We start from the raw sequence: 23,271 nt of genomic DNA, 5'->3' as shown, positions 1-23,271 counted from the left end.
TTAGACCGTAATTATGTGCAGCGTAAACTAGTAGTTGTTGAAGCCACCATGCAGCTACCTTACCATTTGTAAATTGGTATAAAGTAGAAGTGAACATGGTAACATCTACCCACACACACGCACGCACACATCACCTGCTCCCACTCCCACTCTTGACACTCGCGTGCAGTCTACAGACACTGCTGCTGAGGGCGACAACCAGACAGTCTTCCTGTCCAGAAACCATCGGAAAGAGAGGAAGAAGGATGTTTGCACGTCGTGACACAAGCAGATATATTGAGGGTGGATCAGCAGGGTGGGTGTGATGGGTAGAGGCAGGCTGACGTCATCAGTCAGGGTGTACCGCCAACTGCTTACCACGCTCACACCAGACCGGCCGGCCGCCAACTGCTTACCACGCTCACACTAGACCGGCCGCCAACTGCTTACCACGCTCACACTAGACCGGCCGCCAACTGCTTACCACGCTCACACTAGACCGGCCGCCAACTGCTTACCACGCTCACACTAGACCGGCCGCCAACTGCTTACCACGCTCACACCAGACCGGCCGCCAACTGCTTACCACACTCACACCAGACCGGCCGCCAACTGCTTACCACGCTCACACCAGACCGGCCGCCAACTGCTTACCACGCTCACACGAAGCCGAGCGGACATCGTTCGCGAGTTGCACCTTTGCGCCAAGATCAACAAGCCAGTCCTTCACACCAGAACTCCGATAAGTACAGTAAGGAAAATGAAAGATTTCCTGTAAAAAGTGGACTTGAGAAAGGATAGGCGGAGAAATAAAATCTGGATTATTCAGTACACACTAAAGCTCAGACAAAATACAGCTAATGAGAGACACGCACGCACGCTCTCTCTCATACACACACACGTAGCTTACCTTGCTTGACCACGGTGATCTGGGAGCGGTTGTCTGCGCGTGACGTCCACAGGGTAAAGCAGTAGCTATTGCTATGGCAACGGATAGTCAGGTTGTCGTCCAGCACCTCAGCGCCCCACAACAGCGGCTTCTCCGAGCTGTACGACGACCCCGCATCCGCAAGTGGAAAGACATTACGATGAGCACAGATCGTCTTGTCACCTTCTGCTGCACCTGCCACAAACATATTGTCTTGTCACCTTCTGCTCATAAACATACTGTCCTGTCACCTGCTGCACCTGTCACAAACATATTGTCTTGTTATCTTCTGCTGCACCTGTCACAAACATATTGTCCTGTCACCTTCTGCTCATAAACATACTCTCCTGTCACCTGCTGCACCTGCCACAAACATATTGTCTTGTTATCTCTGCTGCACCTGTCACATTCTCTCTCACACACACACTCACGCAACAACTCTGTTCACTTGTTTCTTGCACCTATCACAAACTGCTGCTTCCTTTGCTCCTGAAAGTTAATAAAGTGTACAATATCACGTGACCTCCTGGCCTCGATATCTTAAGACGCGCGTTCACAGATTGGCACGTGAGTAAGCGAGTGTCGTCTGCGCCATGCACGTGCTTTATCTTTCTGACGATCCGCTACTCTCGCAGCTTGTCTCTATCACAGCCATGGATGTGTGACTACTCACCAACAGCATCAAACATCACGGACATTACCAAAAGGTCGTTGTCGACGACGACAATGATGACGATAATGATAATGATGTCAAATGGCACAGACGGCATAAGAGCAAAGAGCAGAGAAACACCGGAAGCAGCAACAAGCCATCGACACACCGCTAAAACATCGTAGCTGGGTTTGGAAGCGGTTGTATGGGGAATGGTGACTGATGGTGTGGGGAATGGTGACTGATGGTGTGGGGAATGGTGACCGCGGTGGTGTGGGAATGGTGACTGATGGTGTGGGAATGGTGACTGATGGTGTGGGGAATGGTGACCGCGGTGGTGTGGGGAATGGTGACTGGTGGTGTGGGAATGGTGACTGATGGTGTGGGAATGGTGACTGGTGGTGTGGGGAATGGTGACTGGTGATGTAGGAATGGTGACTGGTGGTGTGGGGAATGGTGACCGCGGTGGTGTGGGGAATGGTGACTGGTGGTGTGGGAATGGTGACTGGTGGTGTGGGGAATGGTGACTGGTGGTGTGGGAATGGTAACTGCAGTGGTGTGGAAAATGGTGGCTGGTGGTGTGGGAATGGTGACTGCGGTGGTGTGAGTGTTGGGTGGCTGTAGGTTCCAACTGTTTAGAGATCAAAGAGCATGACTCAAACCGTCAACCGTGTGACGTTGGGTTGAAAATGTTAGTTGTACACCAGCAACAGCACCAAGGGGAATACTACTCGCACAGCAGCAATGAGGGAATATTATTCGTACACAAGCAAGAGTAGGGAGGGGAACAAATTACTCCTACTCCAGTAACGGCAACGAGGGAAAAAGCCGTTAACAAATATCAGCAGCAGCAGCAGCCTGCGGATCACCGAGGGCCAACAATGCGGCTGCAGGTCGGCACAAGTAAGACGCATGTTCCCCACCGTCGCTGATATCGTCGAGGGCGCCACAGGAAATGCTAGACATCGAAAGTAGCGACTTCCTTGACCTGCCCACCCCTCCCCCCAACTGACATCATAACTTAGAAAAACAAAGCGCCAAGATGGAGATCAGCCCACAATGACCACTGTCCACACAACGAGGTCCTTAAAGCCGCCTCTCTAAACTTATATCACCTTTCATCAAAGCACTTGCTGTAGGTCACATGACTCACATCACCTTTCATCAAAGCACTTGTTACAGGTTTCGCTCGAATTTCTCCACCACCACCTCCCACACCATTTTTATATCGCTATTTGCATCATAATAGGGACACAGGGAGGAAAGTGTTGACTGCCACATTTCAGAAAGATGTTTGTAATGCTCTTGTAAAGTTCAAGCTACAGGTCAGGTCACAACTGACGACATGGCGCCGGCTGACATTGTGCTGTCTGTAGGCGCCCATTGTTTCTAAAGCAATCAAACAAATATGATGCACACACATGGATAGTATACAAACACTGTATCAACTTTAAACAAAACACAACACCTGCACATCCCCCGCACAGTTCTCAGTCTTGAAATCAAAGCATGTCCAGCTAAATGTTTATCGCCCACACCACTCGACTCAACAAAAATGTCCACCTGACCGCATGAGGACGACCTGCTGACTGCGGACAAAAGACAAAGAACAAAGGACAGGTCGGTGACTCGCGACGACTGACGGAGGGATGAAAGGCTGCACGGCCACTGATGTGGTGGTGGTGGTGGTGGTGGTGGTGGTAGTGGTAAGACAGTGTCAGACATCTACGTCCAGCACGTGACACATCTTACAAACATACCTCAGTGAAATCTCGCAGATGAGACAACAATGTCAATCGTTCTCTCACACTCACACACACACACAAACACACACACAAACACACACGCCACTGTCTTGTGTTGCTTGTAATGCTGCACTGTGCGTCCTCACCTATCGTCATCGTCAGCTGTATCTCGGGTCTGTTGCCACTCAGGGCGCAGCACTTAAGTCGACTTAAGCTGCCGCTCGTTGCCCCCGAGGTCTTAATGCTGAGCCCCGGCAGCTACGCAGGTCGCATCAGGTTGCCGCTGCCGCTCGGAAGGTCACGTGTTCACAGATATCGGGGTATCTGGCGCCACTGCCGCAGCCGAGACACGCTAACCGTCTGTTCGCGGAGCTAAGTGCCGACCATGTGTTGTCTCCAGCGTTGGCGAGGTGTCAAAGGTCACGATATCATTCAAGCAGCGCGTAGACAGGCTCACCCAACCGTGAAATCTGAGGTCTCACCCCTTTTCTACGCATGTGCGTGTGGCGGGGGGGAGAGGCAGAGACAAAAAGAAAAGATAGATGATGACAATCCAGATGACCTAACGGTCCTAACCCATATAACAGGTGTACTGAGCACCTTACAATGACCCTGGTCTGCTTACATCTGACTACAGAAAGTCGGACTGGAAAAGTTTATTGTTGGTCAAGTCCACATTCTCTCGCACAGTCACACATACTCATTTATAGACTCGCGAATTCTATCTACCGTGGATGGGTGTTGCGGGTGGAGGTTTGGATTTGAGGCTACAAAGTCCTCGTCCCACCCTGAAGAGTGATATCTCAGTACCCGGGTAAAGCGCCGTTGCTACCCATGACGTGCTGTAGCCACCCGAAGACCTACTCACATTGCACCATATGTCTCGCTTCTCGCCACCCGACTTCCATGTAGCGGGTAAGAGGGCGGGGCTCACCATGACGGTTGTCTCCACATTCGCCTGTGGGTACCAGATTGTGCAGATTCAGCGATTTCAGAGAAGAGCAGCGCTGGGGGACCCTCACAGCAGCCACCCCGACGCTGGTAGCAAAGGTACAGAGGGTACAGACGGCTTGGGGTGTCGACACGCTGGCGACGGCCGCATACCCAGCAGGCACCGCGCGACACAAGGCACCCCTTGTTCCAACAGCAGACAACTCCTTGCCGTGACTTCCCCACGCTATCCACCAACTGCCGGAAACGGGCAAGGGAGCTAAAGCAGCCAGCGGCTGGATGGAAGGAAGGGGATAGAAGTCAAGGAAGGTGCAGAGGATGTCGTAAAACTCTTCTTCCCTCGGTTATCAGCTCGCGGCACGCGCGCGTGTGTGCTTGGGACAAGTGCTTGGCGAGCTGCGTCTGCCTCCTGTGAATTCAGATCCTATAAGCTATTAAAATGTTGTCTACAGACGACCCTGACAGTGACGTCACGCTACCCACAGGATGAGTGATGTGGCCTTGGGAGCACCACGAGGCCTGGTGCCAGGCGGATTCCTCACGAGCAGCGAGCAGAGTCTGCAACCATCGCCAAGTCGGCAACACAAACATTTCCGCCTGTCGTCCAGTGATGGTCACCCACACGGGGTCATCTGTCAGGTCACCCACGCTGAAGCCATCCAGTGACGGAGCTGTTAAACGGATCATTCACATAACTGACACAAGGGCCATCCATTGACGAACCACACACAGGGGTCATTTGGTGACGGACCTGTTCCACAGGTCACTCAGGGATCTGTCGCTCTGTTTTCTTGCTAGACTTCGGTCAAGCCGACCCCAGGGTTTGGGTGACTGTGTCCCACACCCATCCTTTCTTTTAACCAAAATATACAGGATTAATGGCGAGGCGGGCGAGTCTGTTAAGCACAAACACAAGTGGAGACTATCGCCCCACGTGACTAAACGACGCAAATAATGCTTGGCGAGGGTCCGACCACAACACTCGGCGTGTACTAACGACCAACCACACTTAACACGCCAACAAGTTGACAATGGTCAGCAGCTGACCACTATGCCAAGTTAACAAGAAACCAACAGATGTTTTCTTCTGCTGACCACCAGAAAAGTCATTAGTTTTTCAAGACGACTGTCGAGAGCGCAGTGCAAAGCACGCAGAGTGAGTGGTCCATCAGACAAGCCAACAGGAAACATCGAGGGTCTCATCCCTGCACACAGCCATGTTGGCTAGTTGGTTGTGCCAGACTGTGAAGACGGCTAAATGCTGGCTTATTTTCTTACCTGATAATGAAGATTACATTGCCGGTGTGGCTGGCTTTGCTGACATGTTAATGACACGACTGCTAGCTTCTGTAATTTGGCGGAAGTGACGACCTGCGCCAGTCTGTCTTCGTTCTTGTCGGCTAAGGTGCAACATGGCAGAACTGCAGTTACAGGAAACGTGATCAACTATATTTTACCATTTCCGTAAGACGAAAAAAAAAAGAAGAAAACGAAAATGTGTAAATGTGTGTACATCTTGGAAAAAGCACACGAGCAACTGAATTTTACAGCCTTAAAAATCCAGTGAGCTGATGAAGGCTGTGAACAGTTGTGCTAAGTGCACCCATGTCCAAGCAGGTCCAAGCCCAGCCTGTATTAAAGTAGTCCCATGTCAGTCAACGACTGCTAAATCCCGAGTCTATCCCCCTTACGGCGAGCACACTAACAAACATCTTGAAAATAAAGCAAAAAAAATAAATAAATAAATGAGGTGGTGGAGGAAGGCGGGTTTGCAAGCCACTAGCCGGGTGCGCTGTAAGCCTGGGAACTGCGCCTGGCGCCTCTTCGCATGCCCTGACGGGTGCCAGAGAATGACAACCATGTCTGCAAGAAATAGTTTTCGCTTCAGCTTGTATTGTTGGGGTACGATGTGCATGGCTTTGCTGCGTTTTTCAATTTGAGAAAGTCAGACGCTGGAGCGTTTTTAGCCGCGCGGCGCCACAACGTGTTGCGTCTGCCCCCCGACGCCGCGCTGTCGCCACCTTTTTATACCCGCCCTACCCCACCCACCACTCCCACCACCACCACCACCACCACACCTCGCGCTCCACTGTTTCTGAGACGTTGACACTCTCCAAATGTCATGTAATCCATAAGATGGAGGGAATCTTGGTGTTGGCAGCTCGGCAACGCACGACATAGTCGATGTGGTCGCTGATGTCGTCTGTTATTGACGCCGATAACACAACCACCACCGCCACGTGTGTCTGTAGGTTCCTGTGCACTATACTGATCTCTGTGTGTGTGTGTGTGAGTTCGCATATCTTTGTCTATGCGTGCATGTTGGTCTATGTGCGCGTGCGTGCATGCTCCTCGTACTTACACTGATTGCTATCTGAAATAATGTATTTTTACCTGAATCTTGGGGAAGTACGCGAGGTGGTGATCAATACCACAAAGTGGAATTGTTCTCCGCCCCACCCATCGCTCTCTCCCTCCCTCCCGCCCGCCAGGCTGACCCCAAGACAGGGTGGAGACAGGGTGGAGACAGAGGCAAGGTTTAGCGCCCTCATGCACTCCGCCACACCACCCATTGATTTTGTGGCGGCGGTACGACCACGTGGTACGACTGTAGTAGCCCACGACAGCAGCAACCTTCACCTCTGCAGCGGCTCACGTCGACACAAAGCCGACATCTTAACGACCTCGTGGCTACACTTTATGGGCGGCCTCCTACAACCGCCGGTGACAGGCGACAACACCTGCAACACGCCGTCCGTCCACACACACACACGCATGTGCACACTACGTTCTGACCCGACGGTCAGCATGACTTTGGTTGGGCGGGTACAGACTTATTGTTCACACGTTTTGTTGTTGTTTACTTCCTTTAAACAGAATAAAACTGCTGATTACATCCATTCTTGGCGTTTCCGGATTCCTCGGTACAGAGAAGTACGCGCCGTTGTCCCTTCTGTCTCACCCTGCTCGAGCAGGTCAGCTTGAAGTCACATGACTTCCCTCCTGTAGGCTGCGTACAGCCATCTCGACCTCCTGTAGGACGGGTAGGTCTGCAGGGTGCGTCCAGCAAGAATCAGATGCTTCAAAGAAAATAACTCGGTTTATGGGGTTACCTATCGTGTCCTTCGTGACCTGTATTTTACTGCCAGGTTCCTCCTAACCTCATCACAATTTCTACTTCAGAACAATGGTGACTGTGATGACAGACTGCACGTGGTGACTGTGATGACAGACTGCACGTGGTGACTGTGACGACAGACTGCACGTGGTGATTGTGACGACAGACTGCACGTGGTGACTGTGACGACAGACTGCTCGTGGTGACTGTGACGACAGACTGCACGTGGTGACTGTGACGACAGACTGCACGTGGTGATTGTGACGACAGACTGCACGTGGTGACTGTGACGACAGACTGCACGTGGTGACTGTGATGACAGACTGCTCGTGGTGACTGTGACGACAGACTGCACGTGGTGACTGTGATGACAGACTGCACGTGGTGACTGTGATGACAGACTGCACGTGGTGACTGTGACGACAGACTGCACGTGGTGACTGTGATGACAGACTGCACGTGGTGACTGTGATGACAGACTGCACGTGGTGACTGTGATGACAGACTGCACGTGGTGACGACAGACTGCACGTGGACTATGATGACAGACTGCACGTCGTCACTGAGATGACAGACTGCACGTGGTGACTGTGATGACAGACTGCACGTGGTGACTGTGACGACAGACTGCACGTGGTGACTGTGACGACAGACTGCACGTGGTGATTGTGACGACAGACTGCACGTGGTGACTGTGACGACAGACTGCACGTGGTGACTGTGATGACAGACTGCACGTGGTGACTGTGATGACAGACTGCACGTGGTGACTGTGACGACAGACTGCACGTGGTGACTGTGATGACAGACTGCACGTGTGACTGTGATGACAGACTGCACGTGGTGACTGTGATGACAGACTGCACGTGGTGACGACAGACTGCACGTGGTGACTATGATGACAGACTGCACGTCGTCACTGAGATGACAGACTGCACGTGGTGACTGTGATGACAGACTGCACGTGGTGACTGTGATGACAGACTGCACGTGGTGACTGTGACGACAGACTGCACGTGGCGACGACTGACACGCAGATTCGAAAGCGAACCGTTTGCGAGATAATGAGAACCTGCTCCGTTTTATTTAAAGGTCACGTGCAAGCGGGTACAACTGATATAGATGTAGTGTGCGCGCGCCTGTGTGTGTGTGTTCTACGTAACATCAAGTGTATAGTACTAAACACTTACAGAAGTTACAGGCACAGCACAAGATAAACGGTGGGTACTAAGTACCAGCCATACCTTCCCCAACAAACTATGGGGTCGGCCTCTACTCAACACTAAGGTCAACAAGGGGGGGAGTACTTTGCGCCACACGGCAAATGGAACCCGCCAGCGTGCTGTCCTCCGTGCTGGGAGACAGGAAGGAGTGCGAGGGTCTCTCGTCTCCCATCAGCCTCGGTGCCTAGCGCCAAGCTCGCGTGTCAACGCTGCACATATTTCATGGCTTTCATGTCCATGAATTTCATTTGATGCCACCAGGGATCGAAGACTATCTGTATGCAGCCAGCTAGCAGCCCACCAGACCCACAGCAACCGAGTCCTGTGTAGGCATCAGGGTGGAACATTACCCTGAACTGTACTCACGCTGTCGGCACCAGTAGCTTGGTTGCGTGAGCAAGCGATGACCTCATCAGGTCTCCACCAACTGTACCCACCGAGCCACAAACAATGATGGCAGTGATTTGTTTCTGACCCCATAACCTGACACCTCGTTGACAAAACACCAACACTGTCTCGCGCATCGTCTCTGGGAGGATATCCAGTTCCTGTATTGCTGGAACCGATATACTGCGCATGCGTGCACCAGCAGAGCGCCGCATTCATGAGACAGGACGCCATCGGCTTCCAACCCACAAAAAAACTGAAACATTAGCCTTTTACCCTTATTTTAATATTTGTGTGGTAGATGCAAGGTCATGATAAGATTTAAAACTGAAATAAATGTGTCAGTACATATTTTTAACTGGGCTACCACTTACTGGAGAAGCGACACTGCCTCACGCTTCCTGGAAACTCCCAGACCTACCACGCTGACCCCAGACCTACCACGCTGACCCATGACCTACCACGCTGACCCCAGAACACATTTGACGCTCGTGGCCAGACTGACCGAAGCCAATAGCAAATCTTATGTTTTTATAAAGTTGTGGCGGATAATCCACCCGTTTATCTAGTGCAGGGTGTTTATAGCCTTTAGCCATGAAAACATCAGAGCTGACTACACCTACTTGGCCGCTTGACGGTCAGAGAGCCACCGCGCCGCCAGTGGTCTACACTAGAGAACTCAATACCTTAATATATTTCAAATTAGCGACTGGGGTTAATTATGTTAATACACTGAAATCACTGTTAGCACTTCTTGTTGACGCCACATTAAAATTTGATGACATGGGATCGGTAGGATGAGTAGCAAAACCTGATTTTAAAAAACTCGACACTCGACAAAGGGTGGTTAGTGTGAGGGTCAGTCTTGGCGGCTGCTGGTTTCTGCGCAGTGGAATAATTAGCACACAAAGCATATGACGCACAAGCAGCTCGCCACCAAAAAAAAAAAAAACCCGAGGACTGGCAGCCCAGCCGGCCGCCCATTAGACCTGAAGAGGCCTCAGTGAGAGAAGGACGGAAGGAAGGGGTGTGTGATGGGGTCAAGGGTCAGACCCAACATCAAGTTTCTTTTCTAAAACCGCCCGAACTTGCTGCTGCTCGAGCCTGCACGCCTGATTCTTTGTAAAGTTGATAAAAATGTCGACAAAACCTCCTTCATTCCTCCCGCCCCCACCCAAGCCCAGTCCCAAAGACAACGAGGTGCATGCACACTCATAACACAGTTATATGATATACATATATATCAATATATATAAATGGAGACGTGTCAGTGAGTACGGGACGCTAACCCGACACTTCCTTTTTTCTCTCGTGTCGTTGTCGAAGTCGTCGAGGTGCCCCAAAGACGAAAGTGACGTAGCAGCAACACCAGTTGACATGAGTAGCCCTCAGCGAGCACTCAGTGATAACAGTAATAACAACCATAATCTCACTGCAAGACATGATCAGCCCTCAATGAGCACAGAGTAATAACATTAACAACTATAATCTCACTGCAAGATGTGAGCAGCCCTCAACGAGCACTTAGTGATAACAGTAATAACATTAATAACCACAATCAGACCTGAGCAGCCTTCAATAAGCACACAGTAATAACATTAATAACCATAATCTCACTGCAAGCACGTCACAGCCAGTTTCAAGTACTCAACAGCTCCATGTCCCACCATCACCAAGTCTTCCAACAGCTCCATGTCTAGCAGACCTCCCCTCCCTCCCCATGCCCCCTTCTCCAAAAGGTCTGTCAATCCCCCCACCAACTCCACTGGTTCCAACTGCTCCCTTAGACCTCTTCCAAATGCTTCCTCTATGAGCCCCTCCCTCTCAGTCTCCAATCTCCTCCCTGCACACAGGACTCTTCTGTTGCCTCCTACTGAATGATCCTCTCTGTGTTGTAGAAGCCCAATGACCTTGTGTTCCTACGCTGTCTTGTGATGTTACAGAGCTACAGGAAGTAGTGTTTACATGTGGTAGACTGTTACAGTACATGTGAACATGTTTACATGCTGTCTTGTGATGTTACAGAGCTACAGGAAGTAGTATTTACATGTTGTGGACTGTTACAGTATATGTGAACATGTTGACATGCTGTCTGTAATTACAGGAAGTAGTGTTTACATGTGGTAGACTGTTACAGTATATGTGAACATGTTGACATGCTGTCTGTAATTACAGGAAGTAGTGTTTACATGTGGTAGACTGTTACAGTATGTGTGAACATGTTTACATGCTGTCTGTAATTACAGGAACTAGTGTTTACATGTGGTAGACTGTTACAGTACATGTGAACATGTTGACATGCTATCATGTATAATTACATGAACTAGTGTTTACATGTCGTGTACAAGGACATGTACTTGTCCATAACTGTACTGGCCATTTCAGCGGCCTTATTTAAATTAAAAACCTTTTGCTTTCGTTGACTATTTTACTGGCAAAGACAAGTTCACTGTACTTTCTGTGACCTTGTTCATGTACGACAAAAAATACGTATAGTGGTCTGTTGACACAGAAGAACCCCACAGCAAAGACACAAGACTGAGCCAAGATCAGGCCAAGCTTAGGAAGCAGGTGGTCAGCTTAGTGCGCTCTGTCCATCCACAAGCCCAGCAGTGCATGTCCACAGCCAAGCTCGCATACTCATCGACAAATAAGACAGGTGGCCAAGAATAGGTCCAAACGCATGGAACAAATCTGATTTTATATCCTCACATCTCCCCGTCCTCGACCCCACCTTCAATCTTCATGTGCATACACGGCAAGGAGCAGACATCTTCGCTCATCAACGGCTCACTCACTCGATCTTTGTCGTGTGTAAACATTACTACGAGCAGACACCTGCTTTAGTCCACCTTGCAGAACAGCATGGTCAACATTTCGTGGCGTATACATGTACTACGACGCCTGTCTTTTAGTGACCACGACTGCCCAGTCGCTCTGGTGACCGTAACTGGCCAACGTGCTAGTGACTTATTTTAGTCTCCGGTTAGGAACCCCAGTGAACCTTAAGGGTGCAACGGCTAACACACGACACTCGGTGTGTGTGACATCACAATGTTCCCCGCCAGCTCTGTGTGACGTGCCAGGGAGTTTTCAATCGCCCGTGACGCATCAGGTAAAGCGACATGCGATGCTGGAAACCGCTGGTCCAGCGCGCGCGACACATTTGATGAGCCCCCATGACACCCACGCCACCCCGCCCACCACGTCACGGACCGTTAGTCACTCGTCACCGAGCGGACATTTCTCAAGCTCCCTGGCAGGCCGGGCCAGACTTACTACCATGCTTTCTGCCGGCCAAATGTCTGACAGCTGTAGCCCTCACAGTCTGATACACTTCAAAATGTCTTGCTCCCTATTCCTACTTTTATTTCAGATGACTTGACTTGTCAGCTAGCATAGCGATGATAGCGTCGACATAAACCTGCTGCTGGCACATCTGTAGATGTTGCAGAATGTCACTGACATAAACCTGCTGCTGTCATATATCCTGCTATTCTTCATCATCAATTTATCACCAACCTGATCTCAATAAGTGTACAGTCACTATGGCAACCTGCACTTGACTTTGCTCATCTGCAGCTGCATCTCTAAAAACTCAACAGTGTCAACTGCACACTGACATCTGTAGCATCCTGTCTGACCATACTGATCTACAAGCCTGATGTGAAAGGCATTTAGTACATGAACGTTGACCTTGCTGCTGTGGGAGGATAATAAACACCATTGCAGTAAATAGCCACTAGTACATAGCCACTAGATTGATCCGCCATGCATGCAACTAAACCACAACCCAGATATTGTTTAACAGGTGTGGTTCACTAACTACATCAAATTTCTATCAACGAGGCTCCAATGTGCACTGCCTTATAAACCTAAAAAAAAAAAAACCCAGTAAAAATATCTGTTTCTTCGGATATGTGCCCAATATGTCTGCTCACATCCAACACCCACAACACCCACCACTCGTTAAGTGTATATTTTAGCTCTAAAGCTGACACAGCTGCTTTTTCTTGTTTTGACTAGGGAAATGCAAGAGTATTAACTATCACTGACTACGATGTTTACTACTGCAGACTACAACATGACATATAGTGTGTCAGCCACCACTAATGACCATCGTGACTTCTTTCTACTTAGGCTGGTAAGTCATTTCCTGTTACACAAGTTACAGAGTATTAAGGATGGGAATTCCATGGTTACAGCAATTTTTATTTTCATTTTCCTATGCATTTCATTTTTTAGCATAAATATGGTTGTGTGTAGTGCTGTCTGCCAGTGTGTGTTAGCCTAGTATGTGCTGAGTGGCAGCGATCACTAAGACAAAGTCCCTTGGCAAATAATGACTTCTGTTTCTGTGTGTGACTTCTTTATATATATATAGCTGCTAAATCATTTTATATTGCATGTTACAGTGTATGTAGGATGTGAGCTCCATAACTACCACTTCTAAACTACACACACTTTCAAACAATACGAGTATAGTGATGTAGTTCTGAAAGAAGTGCCTTGGAGCATTTACAAGATGGTTTACACAAGGACCCTCAAGGAGACCACATGAGGTAGTGCTGATGATTTGGCTGTGTTGACTGTCTGGCTCTGTCAGGTTACCACAAGACACTTGCTTTAAAAAAAAATCCTGCTTTCCCAGTATTTGGTATTGCCCAGGGCTGATGTTAGCCTCATCATAGAATGTTGTACAATGTACTATTTTATGTAAAAACCTATTTATTTATGACATTATCCCACTGGATTAACATTTAGTATTCATCGCCTAAAAATAGCATTAAGGCTCCAACTTAATTTTTATTCTTTAAACTTTTACAATGGTGTTTTAAATTTTCTTCATTGTCACAGAGTATCACAATTTACAGTCTGCTCCTAATTAATCCCTTTTTTTTCTTACTGCATATATGTACAAAAGTATTCTGTTCCTCTAATTTGTCCTTGATGAAATAGTGGAAGAAAATAATTAGAATGTTATTTTCATGTCACAAGTTTTATGTTAATTAGTAAAAATAGTGATTTAATCAAAGTCAAACATATCTATAGCTATATGCCGTGAAGCAGGAAAAACATGTTAATCTCAGTCTCTCATGTCAAGCATGGGTACAAAAAGTTAAGGCGTAGTCTACTACTGTCACAGAATGATCAATTTTTTGTGTTTTTTTTGTCTGCAGTGATCATATCTACACTGACCTGAAATTTTTATTACTATGATGTTGAAATATGGTGTGGTTACTGCAAGTGTTGTTATTACTATATTTACTAGACTGGTGTTCATATTTGTTAGTACGGATGTGTAAGCCTGATGCTGGTTTTTACAACCAAATGAAAAATGTGAAATCACTTTCAAACACAAATACAAATTCCTCTGGATGTTATTTAGTGCAACAAAGCCTTGAGAAGTTGTTCTCTAGCATTTGCTCAGGTTCTTGCTGAGTTCCCTCTTGGCCCTAATTTTTCAAACTAGCATACATACATATAACGCAAGCATCTGAATATGAGAGACAGAGAAAGCAAAAAAAGAATATTCAACAGTATGACCTCAGAACAAATGCATGAAACATGTAACCATGCTGCTGCGACTTGGAAAAGGCGATTAATCCTGGGATCAGTATACAGGGCTAAAAGCTAGTACTCATATCCAATGATTACAATGACTTTACTATGAAAAGGTAATCAACATGCTTTCTTGCCCATCATATATTGTACACCACAGTTTGCTCAAGATCTGAAATATGCTGTTATGCAGGATTTTTGGGGTGGGGGACTATTATACTATGTGTTTGATTCTAGTATTATACAATTACTAGAATAAGCAACTACTAGTGCATGTACACACGCACACTACTCCATGAATATTCAGTCTGCTATGTAACTATGTGCTCAGAACTATGCATTTCAAGATGTGTCCATACACCACCAAATCTCAAAGTGTTCAATACACATTTATGCATCCATTTTAATGTTTACATGCACCTAAATATATATTGATTAAGTATGCCGCATTTAAGTCATATAGACATCTTAAACTGAACAGAAGTTTAGTGTCTCAGTGAGTCTTGTATTCCATGTCAAGATTTCATTTCTTACTCAATCTCTCACACACATACAGTGTAATATTACTGACCTTGTGGAAGTACTGTCCACAACAGCAGGAGAGGAATGGAGAGTTTGCTCCAGTTCATGGTGGTGTCATACTGTTATCCAACACAACAACAACCTTGCAGCACCTGGCGACCACAAAGGCCACAAACACTGAGACTCACGCTCGCCCTCCACACACCCAGCGCGCAGAATGTCAAGTGAGTGTCACTGGGGGGACCTACACCACCATTTCTCGCCGTCCACACATTTCTCATGCATGCAGAGCTTCTCTTGTCGACCCTGCAGTCCTACCATTGGCCGTGTGTGTGGCACAGGGACCCGAGAAGCGAGACAGACGGCTTAATTCAGATTGTTGTGTTTATCAAGGCAATATGGCTGGCCTCCAGCTTTCGCCACTTGCACATATTTTCTCTGCACTTGCACAGCCATCGTAATTCACCGCAACATGGCTTGACGGGGGCAGTACAGGGGAGGGGTCCTTTCCCCCCGACAGATTAGCAGAGGGAGAGCGAGGTCAAGCGGTGTAGTGACCATGGTTTATCCATTCCATGAGGTGGTCGTCTGCACGTTGACCGTCAGGCTTGAGTGTCGAGCCCTCGGTTGTCGTGCTTTCACTTCTCACTCCATGGCCGCGAGCAGACGGTCCAACGCCGCACGACTAACTGCTTCACGAGCTGGGGTCTGCTGCTGTTGTGTCGCCCTCCATGCAGGCCTGGCGAGTAGACTGTGAGTGAGTGAGGAGAGTACACGGCGCAGCAGACGACTAAGTGTGAGCCGCCATTGCACTCGGCCCTCCAGCCGCCGACAGCCTAGTGTGACCCAGACTACAGCCCTCCACCCTCCTCTGCCTGTCTGGCCTGCCTACTGCACCACTCACACTGCTCCGTCTTTAGCTGTGATTCCTCCTCTCCCCGTGTCTGGCCTGCCTACTGCACCACTCACACCGCTAGTCACACTGTCATTCCTCCTCTCTCTACTTTACTCCCCAACCTTACTCCCTCTCACTACTCACCCTCCTATAGTCACCACTCATACTGTTCCGTCCTTAGCTATGATATTCCTCCTCTGTCTGTCAGGCCTTCCTACTGCACCACTCACACCGCTCCGTCCTCAGCTCTCATCTCTCCTCTCTCTCTACTTTACTCCCCAACCTTACTCCCTCTCACTACTCACCCTCCTGTAGTCACCACTCACACCGCTCCGTCCTTAGCTAGGATTCCTCCTCTCTCCTCCCCAGCCTTACTCCTATCTCCCTCCTCTCGCCCTCACTACCCACCCTGCCATAGTCACCACAGGGTAGACACCATGGGTCTGGCTCCTCGCTCTAACCTCCCAATAATGATCGAGTCTTTTCTAGCGCTGGCACTTAGGAACTTTATTTTCCACCATTACATTTAAAATATTCAAACTTCAAATTTAAAACATAATCTTTGGACAAATTTTTCACGGAAGTGTGATTTTCTCAAGCCTTAGAAAGGGTAAAAGCATAAACTGAGCTGACGTGGAGTAACACTCAGTGCTGTTAATTGTCTGCCTGATTAATGTGTCAGAAATTAGCGACAACATATTTGTGAGGAATGTGAACACTGCATGTATTGACTGGGACATATCATAACACACGAGAAAGCACAAAACAAAGCAGTGGGAGCGAGTCTTCTTTATGTCTTCAATGTCGACAAAGGTTTATAATATACTTTTCTTCTGTCTAATACTAAAAGTTCATCACACAAAACAACTCGATCACTAGTAAGTTTTTTTTTTACCTGTTTATATATAGATATGTGTGTGTCATATAGGGTTAAACGGACCACAAAAGTTTAATTAATTCGCAGACATGAGATTTGGTTTTCCTTTGACCAGTCACGGCTTCTTTTTTTTTTTTTGTGAGAGGGGGAAACTTTCGTTTTGCTTTTACCATTCGAGAAGGACAGTTTACTATTAGTAAAGCTAATCCTTAATCTGGTTTGACACCTGATTACAAGTGGAATTGTCCCCACCCCTCCCACTTCAATGCCACCTGTATAACACCCACCAATGCAAGGGTAGATGAGAAGGGTATGGGAAATCTCCACTGCTACATAAAACATCTTCACTAGTACATAAGAAGTGTATGAAAATCCCAACTAGTACAAGAGATATCCCCGTCAATACACGAAAAGTGCATGCGAAATCCCCACTGGGTCATAGGAAATCCCCACTGGGACATGAAACATCCCCCCTGCTACACGAAAAGTGCACGAGCAACCCCCGTTGGTACATGAAACATGCGCGAGAAATCTCTCCTAGTACACGAGAAATCACCACTGGAACATAGGAAGTACTGGAGAAATCCCCATTGGTAAATGAAAAGTACATGATAAATCACCACTAGTACATGAGATGTACACGAGAAATCCCCACTACATGTATCATGACAAGTGTATGAGATATCCCCACTAGTACAGGACAAGTGTATGACATATCCCCACTAGTACATGACAAGTGTATGAGATATTCCCACTAGTACATGACAAGTGTATGAGATATTCCCCACTAATCAAGGAACAAATTGACAAAGGAGTCAGACAAGATGGCCGTAGAAGTGCCAAGGTTCTTCAAGTCGAGCTGCTAGACAATGTCAGTCGAGTGCATCACGATCAGAAGTGTTCGACTTGCTGTTTATCTCGACTACATATTCTGTGAGGTTTGACTGTGAATCTCTTGTCTCCTTGTGTTCACACTGTAAAAGGTTCATATGTTCATCGGTTGTTTTATCTCCGAGGTCTGACACTAGCATGTGTGGCAGTCAGCCAGGGGTGGGTGTGAGAGTTGTGGGGTGCGGTGAACAAGCAGGTCTTTCATTCTGATGGCTGTAGAGGCCTGCAGACCTCACCTCACGGTGACTAATTCCCAGAGTTTCTTCCTTTCCAGCCTTTCATCTTTGATCGGCCCTCGATCTGTGTCCTTGATCTTTGTCGTTCTTCTGTGTCGCTGACGAAGGAGGGAAGAAATGGGTGAGGCTGGCATGGGCAATGTCAGTAAGCCGGGTAATGCCAATAGTGTTTGTGTGTTTGTGTGTGTGTGTGCTCCTCCTCCTCCCATTCCCCAACATGCACACTACCTTTACTGGGATGGACTTCACTGCTCTCCACAGTTGCTGGCTTCAGTCAAGCGATCTGTCAATCAAGCTGATCGAACGGACAACAATTCCGAGGGCACAGTGACGATTGGGTGGGCGCTGTCTAAACAAGCTGACCACAGTCGGAGAGTGACACATCGTGCTAGCATCCCTTACAAACTCTGATAAAACATCTACAAAGCCTATCAAAATAATCTGTAAACTCTAGTCGCCGGTCTCAAGTGCAAGTCGACTTGGATATGTGTGGTCTGAATAGTCGACTTCCCGAAGTGTTCTGAATAGTCGACATTGTGTGTTGTAGTGCATACACCCGGAGCCCATTGGTCTTAAGTTAGTCCACCCAAGAATGTGACCACATAGGGAGAAGTGGAATATATCCCCCCACCCACCTTGCCACGTGACGTTCATCCAAAACAAGTCCCCCCTCACCCTTTTGCTCTCCCCTCCCTGGTCTCCACCCCTTGTAGCAGCAGCTCGTTGACACGTGACACGTGTAAACAAAGTAAACTGGACCTTTATTATCAAGTAATTACCATGGATGGCATTTCTGAAATGAAAAACAACTTTTTTTTATAAGAAAACCATGTAACCGGCCTCCAGCAGACAGACCTGGAGTGAAAGGTGATTCTTTGTATTGTGAATTGTGACCCGCTTCCCACAGAGTCCACTGGCCAATGGAAAACCTTGTGAAAACCAGTGTGTGACCGTGATGTGAAGCACGTGTATTCACTTTGTACACCTCAAGATCACGCGCGCGCACACACACGTGTAGAGAAAACATCCAGCCATTATGTTTCTCTCTCTCTCTGACATTTACCAGAGAACTAAAACCTCAAATGACAACCCACTGGTATCGCTGGTAATATTTGAAGTTTTTTGTGTGTTTTCGCGGGACTACATGTAAGCTGATACGTCTATTGCAGCCTGTCATTTCACTAATCTCTGTGGTGGCGGTGAGCACAGTCAGTGCCGGGCTGCAAGTCTTGGCATCAGCCATCGAAACCATACCTCAGTGATCTCAAAGGTGAATCGCACGTATCACGGACAAGCATCAGTGATCTCATCACACTCGTGAATCACACGCATCACGTACAAAACTCAGTGATCTCAAACGTGAATCACACCTAACACAGACAAGCATCAGTGATGTCACACACGGCAATAATCAGCGACCTGTGTCTACACATAGACAGGAGCAGTCACAACTTTCACAGCTTGCAAGTCAGTTAACAGATATCAGCACAAGTACACTGTAGCATATTCTCTCATACACACGCACGCACGCACGTTCGCACCACACAAACACACACACTGTCAATTGTACTTCACGAGGACACGTCACGACTGGTGTCCGTCTTCCTGTTCATTCAAACAACCAAACTTGTGTACAGGTCCGTGTCGAAACTGAAAGTACTGAAATGTTTTATAACCTCGATAAACTTTATCTACAAGATTCTTCTGTTCTCACAGAGACAGTCCGTCCTCGTGCAATATTTCTAAGAGCGAGGGCGATACAGGTAGCGATAATAAAACTGATATTTCTGATGATGTGTCGAAGCATCGGGATATTTAGAACTAAGATGTGTTTCCCGGGCGAACTGTTAGCCTTGGCTGCATTTCTAGTCGCGACAGTTGAATGATGGCAACATTTCTGTGACCATGCTTCCAACAACAGGCGACAGTCTGGTGGCGAGGGCTGTATTTTTATGATGGTGCTAGTTTGTAATAATGATGGCGATATTTGTAATAATGATGGCGATGTTTCTAATGGTGATGGCGACATTTGTAAGCTCACAGTGTGGGCTGAGCTTGGGGTCACTTTCTGTTCACGTGCGCGTGCTCAAGTGGCTCGTTGTGCTCCCCCCAACCCCTCCTGCCGAGAGGCTCAACGGTCCACAAGAGGAGAACAGCGGTTGTGGCCGCAACTACCAGACGTGGATGATGTGGAGAGGGAGGAGAGGGGAGGAAAGGGGACGAGTGGTAGAGGTCATTAGCTGTAACCATAGAGAACGCTGAACAACCGACGACAAATGGAGAAACCAACAGGAATGAGATATCAAGGAGATGGGGGAAGGTATTGGGGGTGGGGCAGGGACAGAGGACTTTGAGTTGGCCAATCACAGTACGGAAGCGTGTGTCTGGGTTGAGATGCAACTCGAAGCCGGCGTCCACTTGAAATGCCATTGTTCACAGACAGGTTTGCTGAAAACGCGCGAGTGGGGGGGGGGGCTAATTGGCTGCAGGGGGTGGGGGGAGGCCTAATGGCGACCAGGGTCCGGATGGGGGCACTAGGCGGAGGAAGTTACACGCACAGCTTAAGTGGTAAGCGCACACTCCCCTCAAGTGCACTCTGAACCCTATGACCCTGCCTGACCCCTCACTCAGCCTCATGCAAGTTTGCAGTCGGCCCTGAAGATGTTCCCAGCGGAGTGGAGCTGAATGTACAAACCCAACCTTTATACTTTGTCTACTTCCACTTCCACATGAAAAGCAAACACATTGTCGCTCTTGTTTTGTTTGAAAAGTTCTGAGGTTGACAACATCGCTCAACTCTGAAAATGAGTCGATGTCATGATACACACACACACACGCACTTACACACACATACCACGCTTACACACCAACGACAGCACCAACAGCATCTACCCTGCTAAGGCAGTAGAGGTCAGAGTGTGACAACAGCTTGTATAAGTCCCAGACACCAGTCCGGTGCTGGTGTCGGAGGAGATATTCGTCTGCTGCACACTGCGGGTGACGATGATGAGATCACTGACAGAGAAATGACCACCAGCCTGTCTGGTGCTGGATGACAGAACACGACCACCACCAACATCCACACGACGCCTGCTTAGTGCTGACTCAAACGACACCAGTCTGTCACAACTGAGGCGGTCTGTCTACTGCTGGATAACTGGATAAACTGATGCCTCCTGTCTGTCAGAGATGACACCGTCTGTCTATTGCTGGATAAACTGATGCCACCTGTCTGTCAGAGATGACACCGTCTGTCTACTGCTGGATACGTCACGTGCACCAGACAAGTGACAGTAGTCTCTGCTGAATGGACTGACACCACGTGACCACTGTCAACTGCTGGAGGAACTAACACCACCACACCTTTGTGACATCTGTGTGCTGCAACATATTCAGACACCACTTACACCCTAGTAACACCTGTAGACTGTTAGATGAACCGACACCACCACAGGTCACGACGACCCTTTAGAGTGCCAGACGAACTGACACCGCCTACACACGAGACACCTACTCTGGATGAACCAACAACACCTGCACCTACGTGAAAGTCACATGACCAATGTCCCGCTTTCATGGAGCTTTTCAGGGTTAGTGATGACAAGCCACCGAGATGAGCGTGCTGTCCTGCTCCCTGCAGTCCTCCCTTTGATGATAATACTTTGTACGAACTGTGGTATGAGCAGGTGACTTGCCGTTCACAGATTGGTATGAGCATGATATTCTCCGTTCACAGATGACGTATGAGCAGGTGACTTCCCGTTCACAGATTGGTATGAGCATGATATTCTCCGTTCACCCGTTCTTACCCCCGAGCGGGGCCTTGACTCGCCAATTTAAGTGTCAGGTGACTTCCACGTTCACAGAAAGGTAGCAGCTGTATCAGCTGGAGCTCCGCCATCACAGCAGCAGACAGAAAGGTGGTTATTAGTTTCAATGAGTTTGTGGTTTCACCCGAGTACACGCGCGCGGACACACACACACTCACACAGAGTGAAGAGATTCCAGTCACTTGAAATTGTCGTTTAATGCATTACAATGTCGTTTCATTGCACGGAAATAACACTTAACTTTTGCTCACACACAAATGCACAAAGTCTGACTCGTTGGTAATCAAATAAGTTTTTGTTTCCAGAAACTCAATCCAAAAAACAAGCAAATATAAATGTTATCCACGGTGAACCTTTGCCTGGAGTCGTCAGTGTACCGCTCAGTTACAGGGACAAACACTGAATCTCAAGCACCTAGCTAAGCCTTCTTTACACCTGTTGTCTCAGTTACAGGTGCAAACACATCGTGCAGTCCCTCTAAAGTGCAGGAATAATTATGTTGTACAATCTGCTGCCTACCAAGGCGTAATCATTACTAGAAGCTAAAGCCATGTTTGCTGGACTACAAAAACAAACAAACCAGGGCCACTAACAAAGTGGCAGCATTGTCACTAACCCTGCAACAGAGATGGAAAGGAAATAAATCAGTAATGGTTACCGCAGAGACAAGAGAAAGCAAACAGGGTCTCACATGATTCTTCTCACCTTCATGGCTTCATTACAGACTAGCAAACAAAATAATTTATGTCACTGATGAACCTGACATGCAAGTGCGAGATAAAATACTGCACTCAATGTTTAAGACATGATGTTGATCACAGGCACTGCTTGCTTTCAAAAAGCAGTTTCTATCAACTTTAACCATGATGCAAAGATTCTGGATTAACAGCATTCTCAGAAACAAAAACTGAATGAGGTATGGATACCTGATATCATTCAAGGAATACTCGTACACAGTGGTCAGACAACCGTAACATAAAGCCTGGTGATTTGTCAAGTCCACTGAGCCCCACTGTCGATCAATGGACAAAGTGAGTCTTCAGCCAAATAAGGAAAAGCGAGGCCGGCAAAGCAAATTGAGCAAGGCATGACCAACAGATACTGACCATACTACCAACCCTTAGCAGCTGTATAAACATATAAAGGAATGTTTTCAATCCACATCAAACACATGCATCACACAGTCAAAAAACAAACAAACAAAAGAACATTCAGTCTGGGGTGTTAGCATGCACGGCCACATGAAATTTCTTGTTGATGTCTGCTGCTTCCTGTATGTGATGATGATCTTTTTGCAATATGCATTTTGTGAACTGCTACAAAATACTTATTCCTAAAACTGACAGAATTCAGTCCATTTATTATAAGTGGACTTTCCAACCGAATTCTTATTGACATCTCTCATTTTAAGAAACAAAATCAAAATAGGATACTAACTCTTCTAAAGTTAATCTTTAGGAAGGTTTTTTTCCTAT

At 47.8% G+C, this 23,271-nt stretch overlaps 1 protein-coding gene and 2 long non-coding RNA genes across 3 annotated transcripts in view; 2 read left to right on the top strand and 1 right to left on the bottom strand.

Annotated features, from left to right (window-relative positions):
• The window catches only part of LOC112556127 (bone morphogenetic protein receptor type-2-like), a 40,440-nt gene extending 24,368 nt beyond the window's left edge, over nt 1-16,072 (bottom strand). Inside the window, 2 exon segments of the mRNA XM_025224824.1 lie at nt 890-1,102; nt 15,117-16,072. Of these exon segments, the coding sequence (XP_025080609.1) occupies nt 890-1,102; nt 15,117-15,174 (271 nt within the window). The 5' untranslated portion in view covers nt 15,175-16,072.
• On the top strand, nt 2,114-15,107 carry LOC112556128. The gene is made up of 3 exons (XR_003097627.1): nt 2,114-6,507; nt 13,010-13,127; nt 13,399-15,107. It is a non-coding gene; the product is annotated as an uncharacterized LOC112556128 (long non-coding RNA).
• A 4,902-nt stretch (nt 16,073-20,974) lies between the features above and the next one.
• On the top strand, nt 20,975-22,709 carry LOC112556417. Its single transcript, XR_003097728.1, has 2 exons — nt 20,975-21,717; nt 21,814-22,709. It is a non-coding gene; the product is annotated as an uncharacterized LOC112556417 (long non-coding RNA).
• Nucleotides 22,710-23,271: the final 562 nt, after the last annotated feature.

The sequence above is a fragment of the Pomacea canaliculata genome, linkage group LG2, assembly GCF_003073045.1.
Source record: "Pomacea canaliculata isolate SZHN2017 linkage group LG2, ASM307304v1, whole genome shotgun sequence".
NCBI classification, from domain to species: domain Eukaryota; kingdom Metazoa; phylum Mollusca; class Gastropoda; order Architaenioglossa; family Ampullariidae; genus Pomacea; species Pomacea canaliculata.
This window is presented reverse-complemented; position numbering and strand designations above follow the sequence as displayed.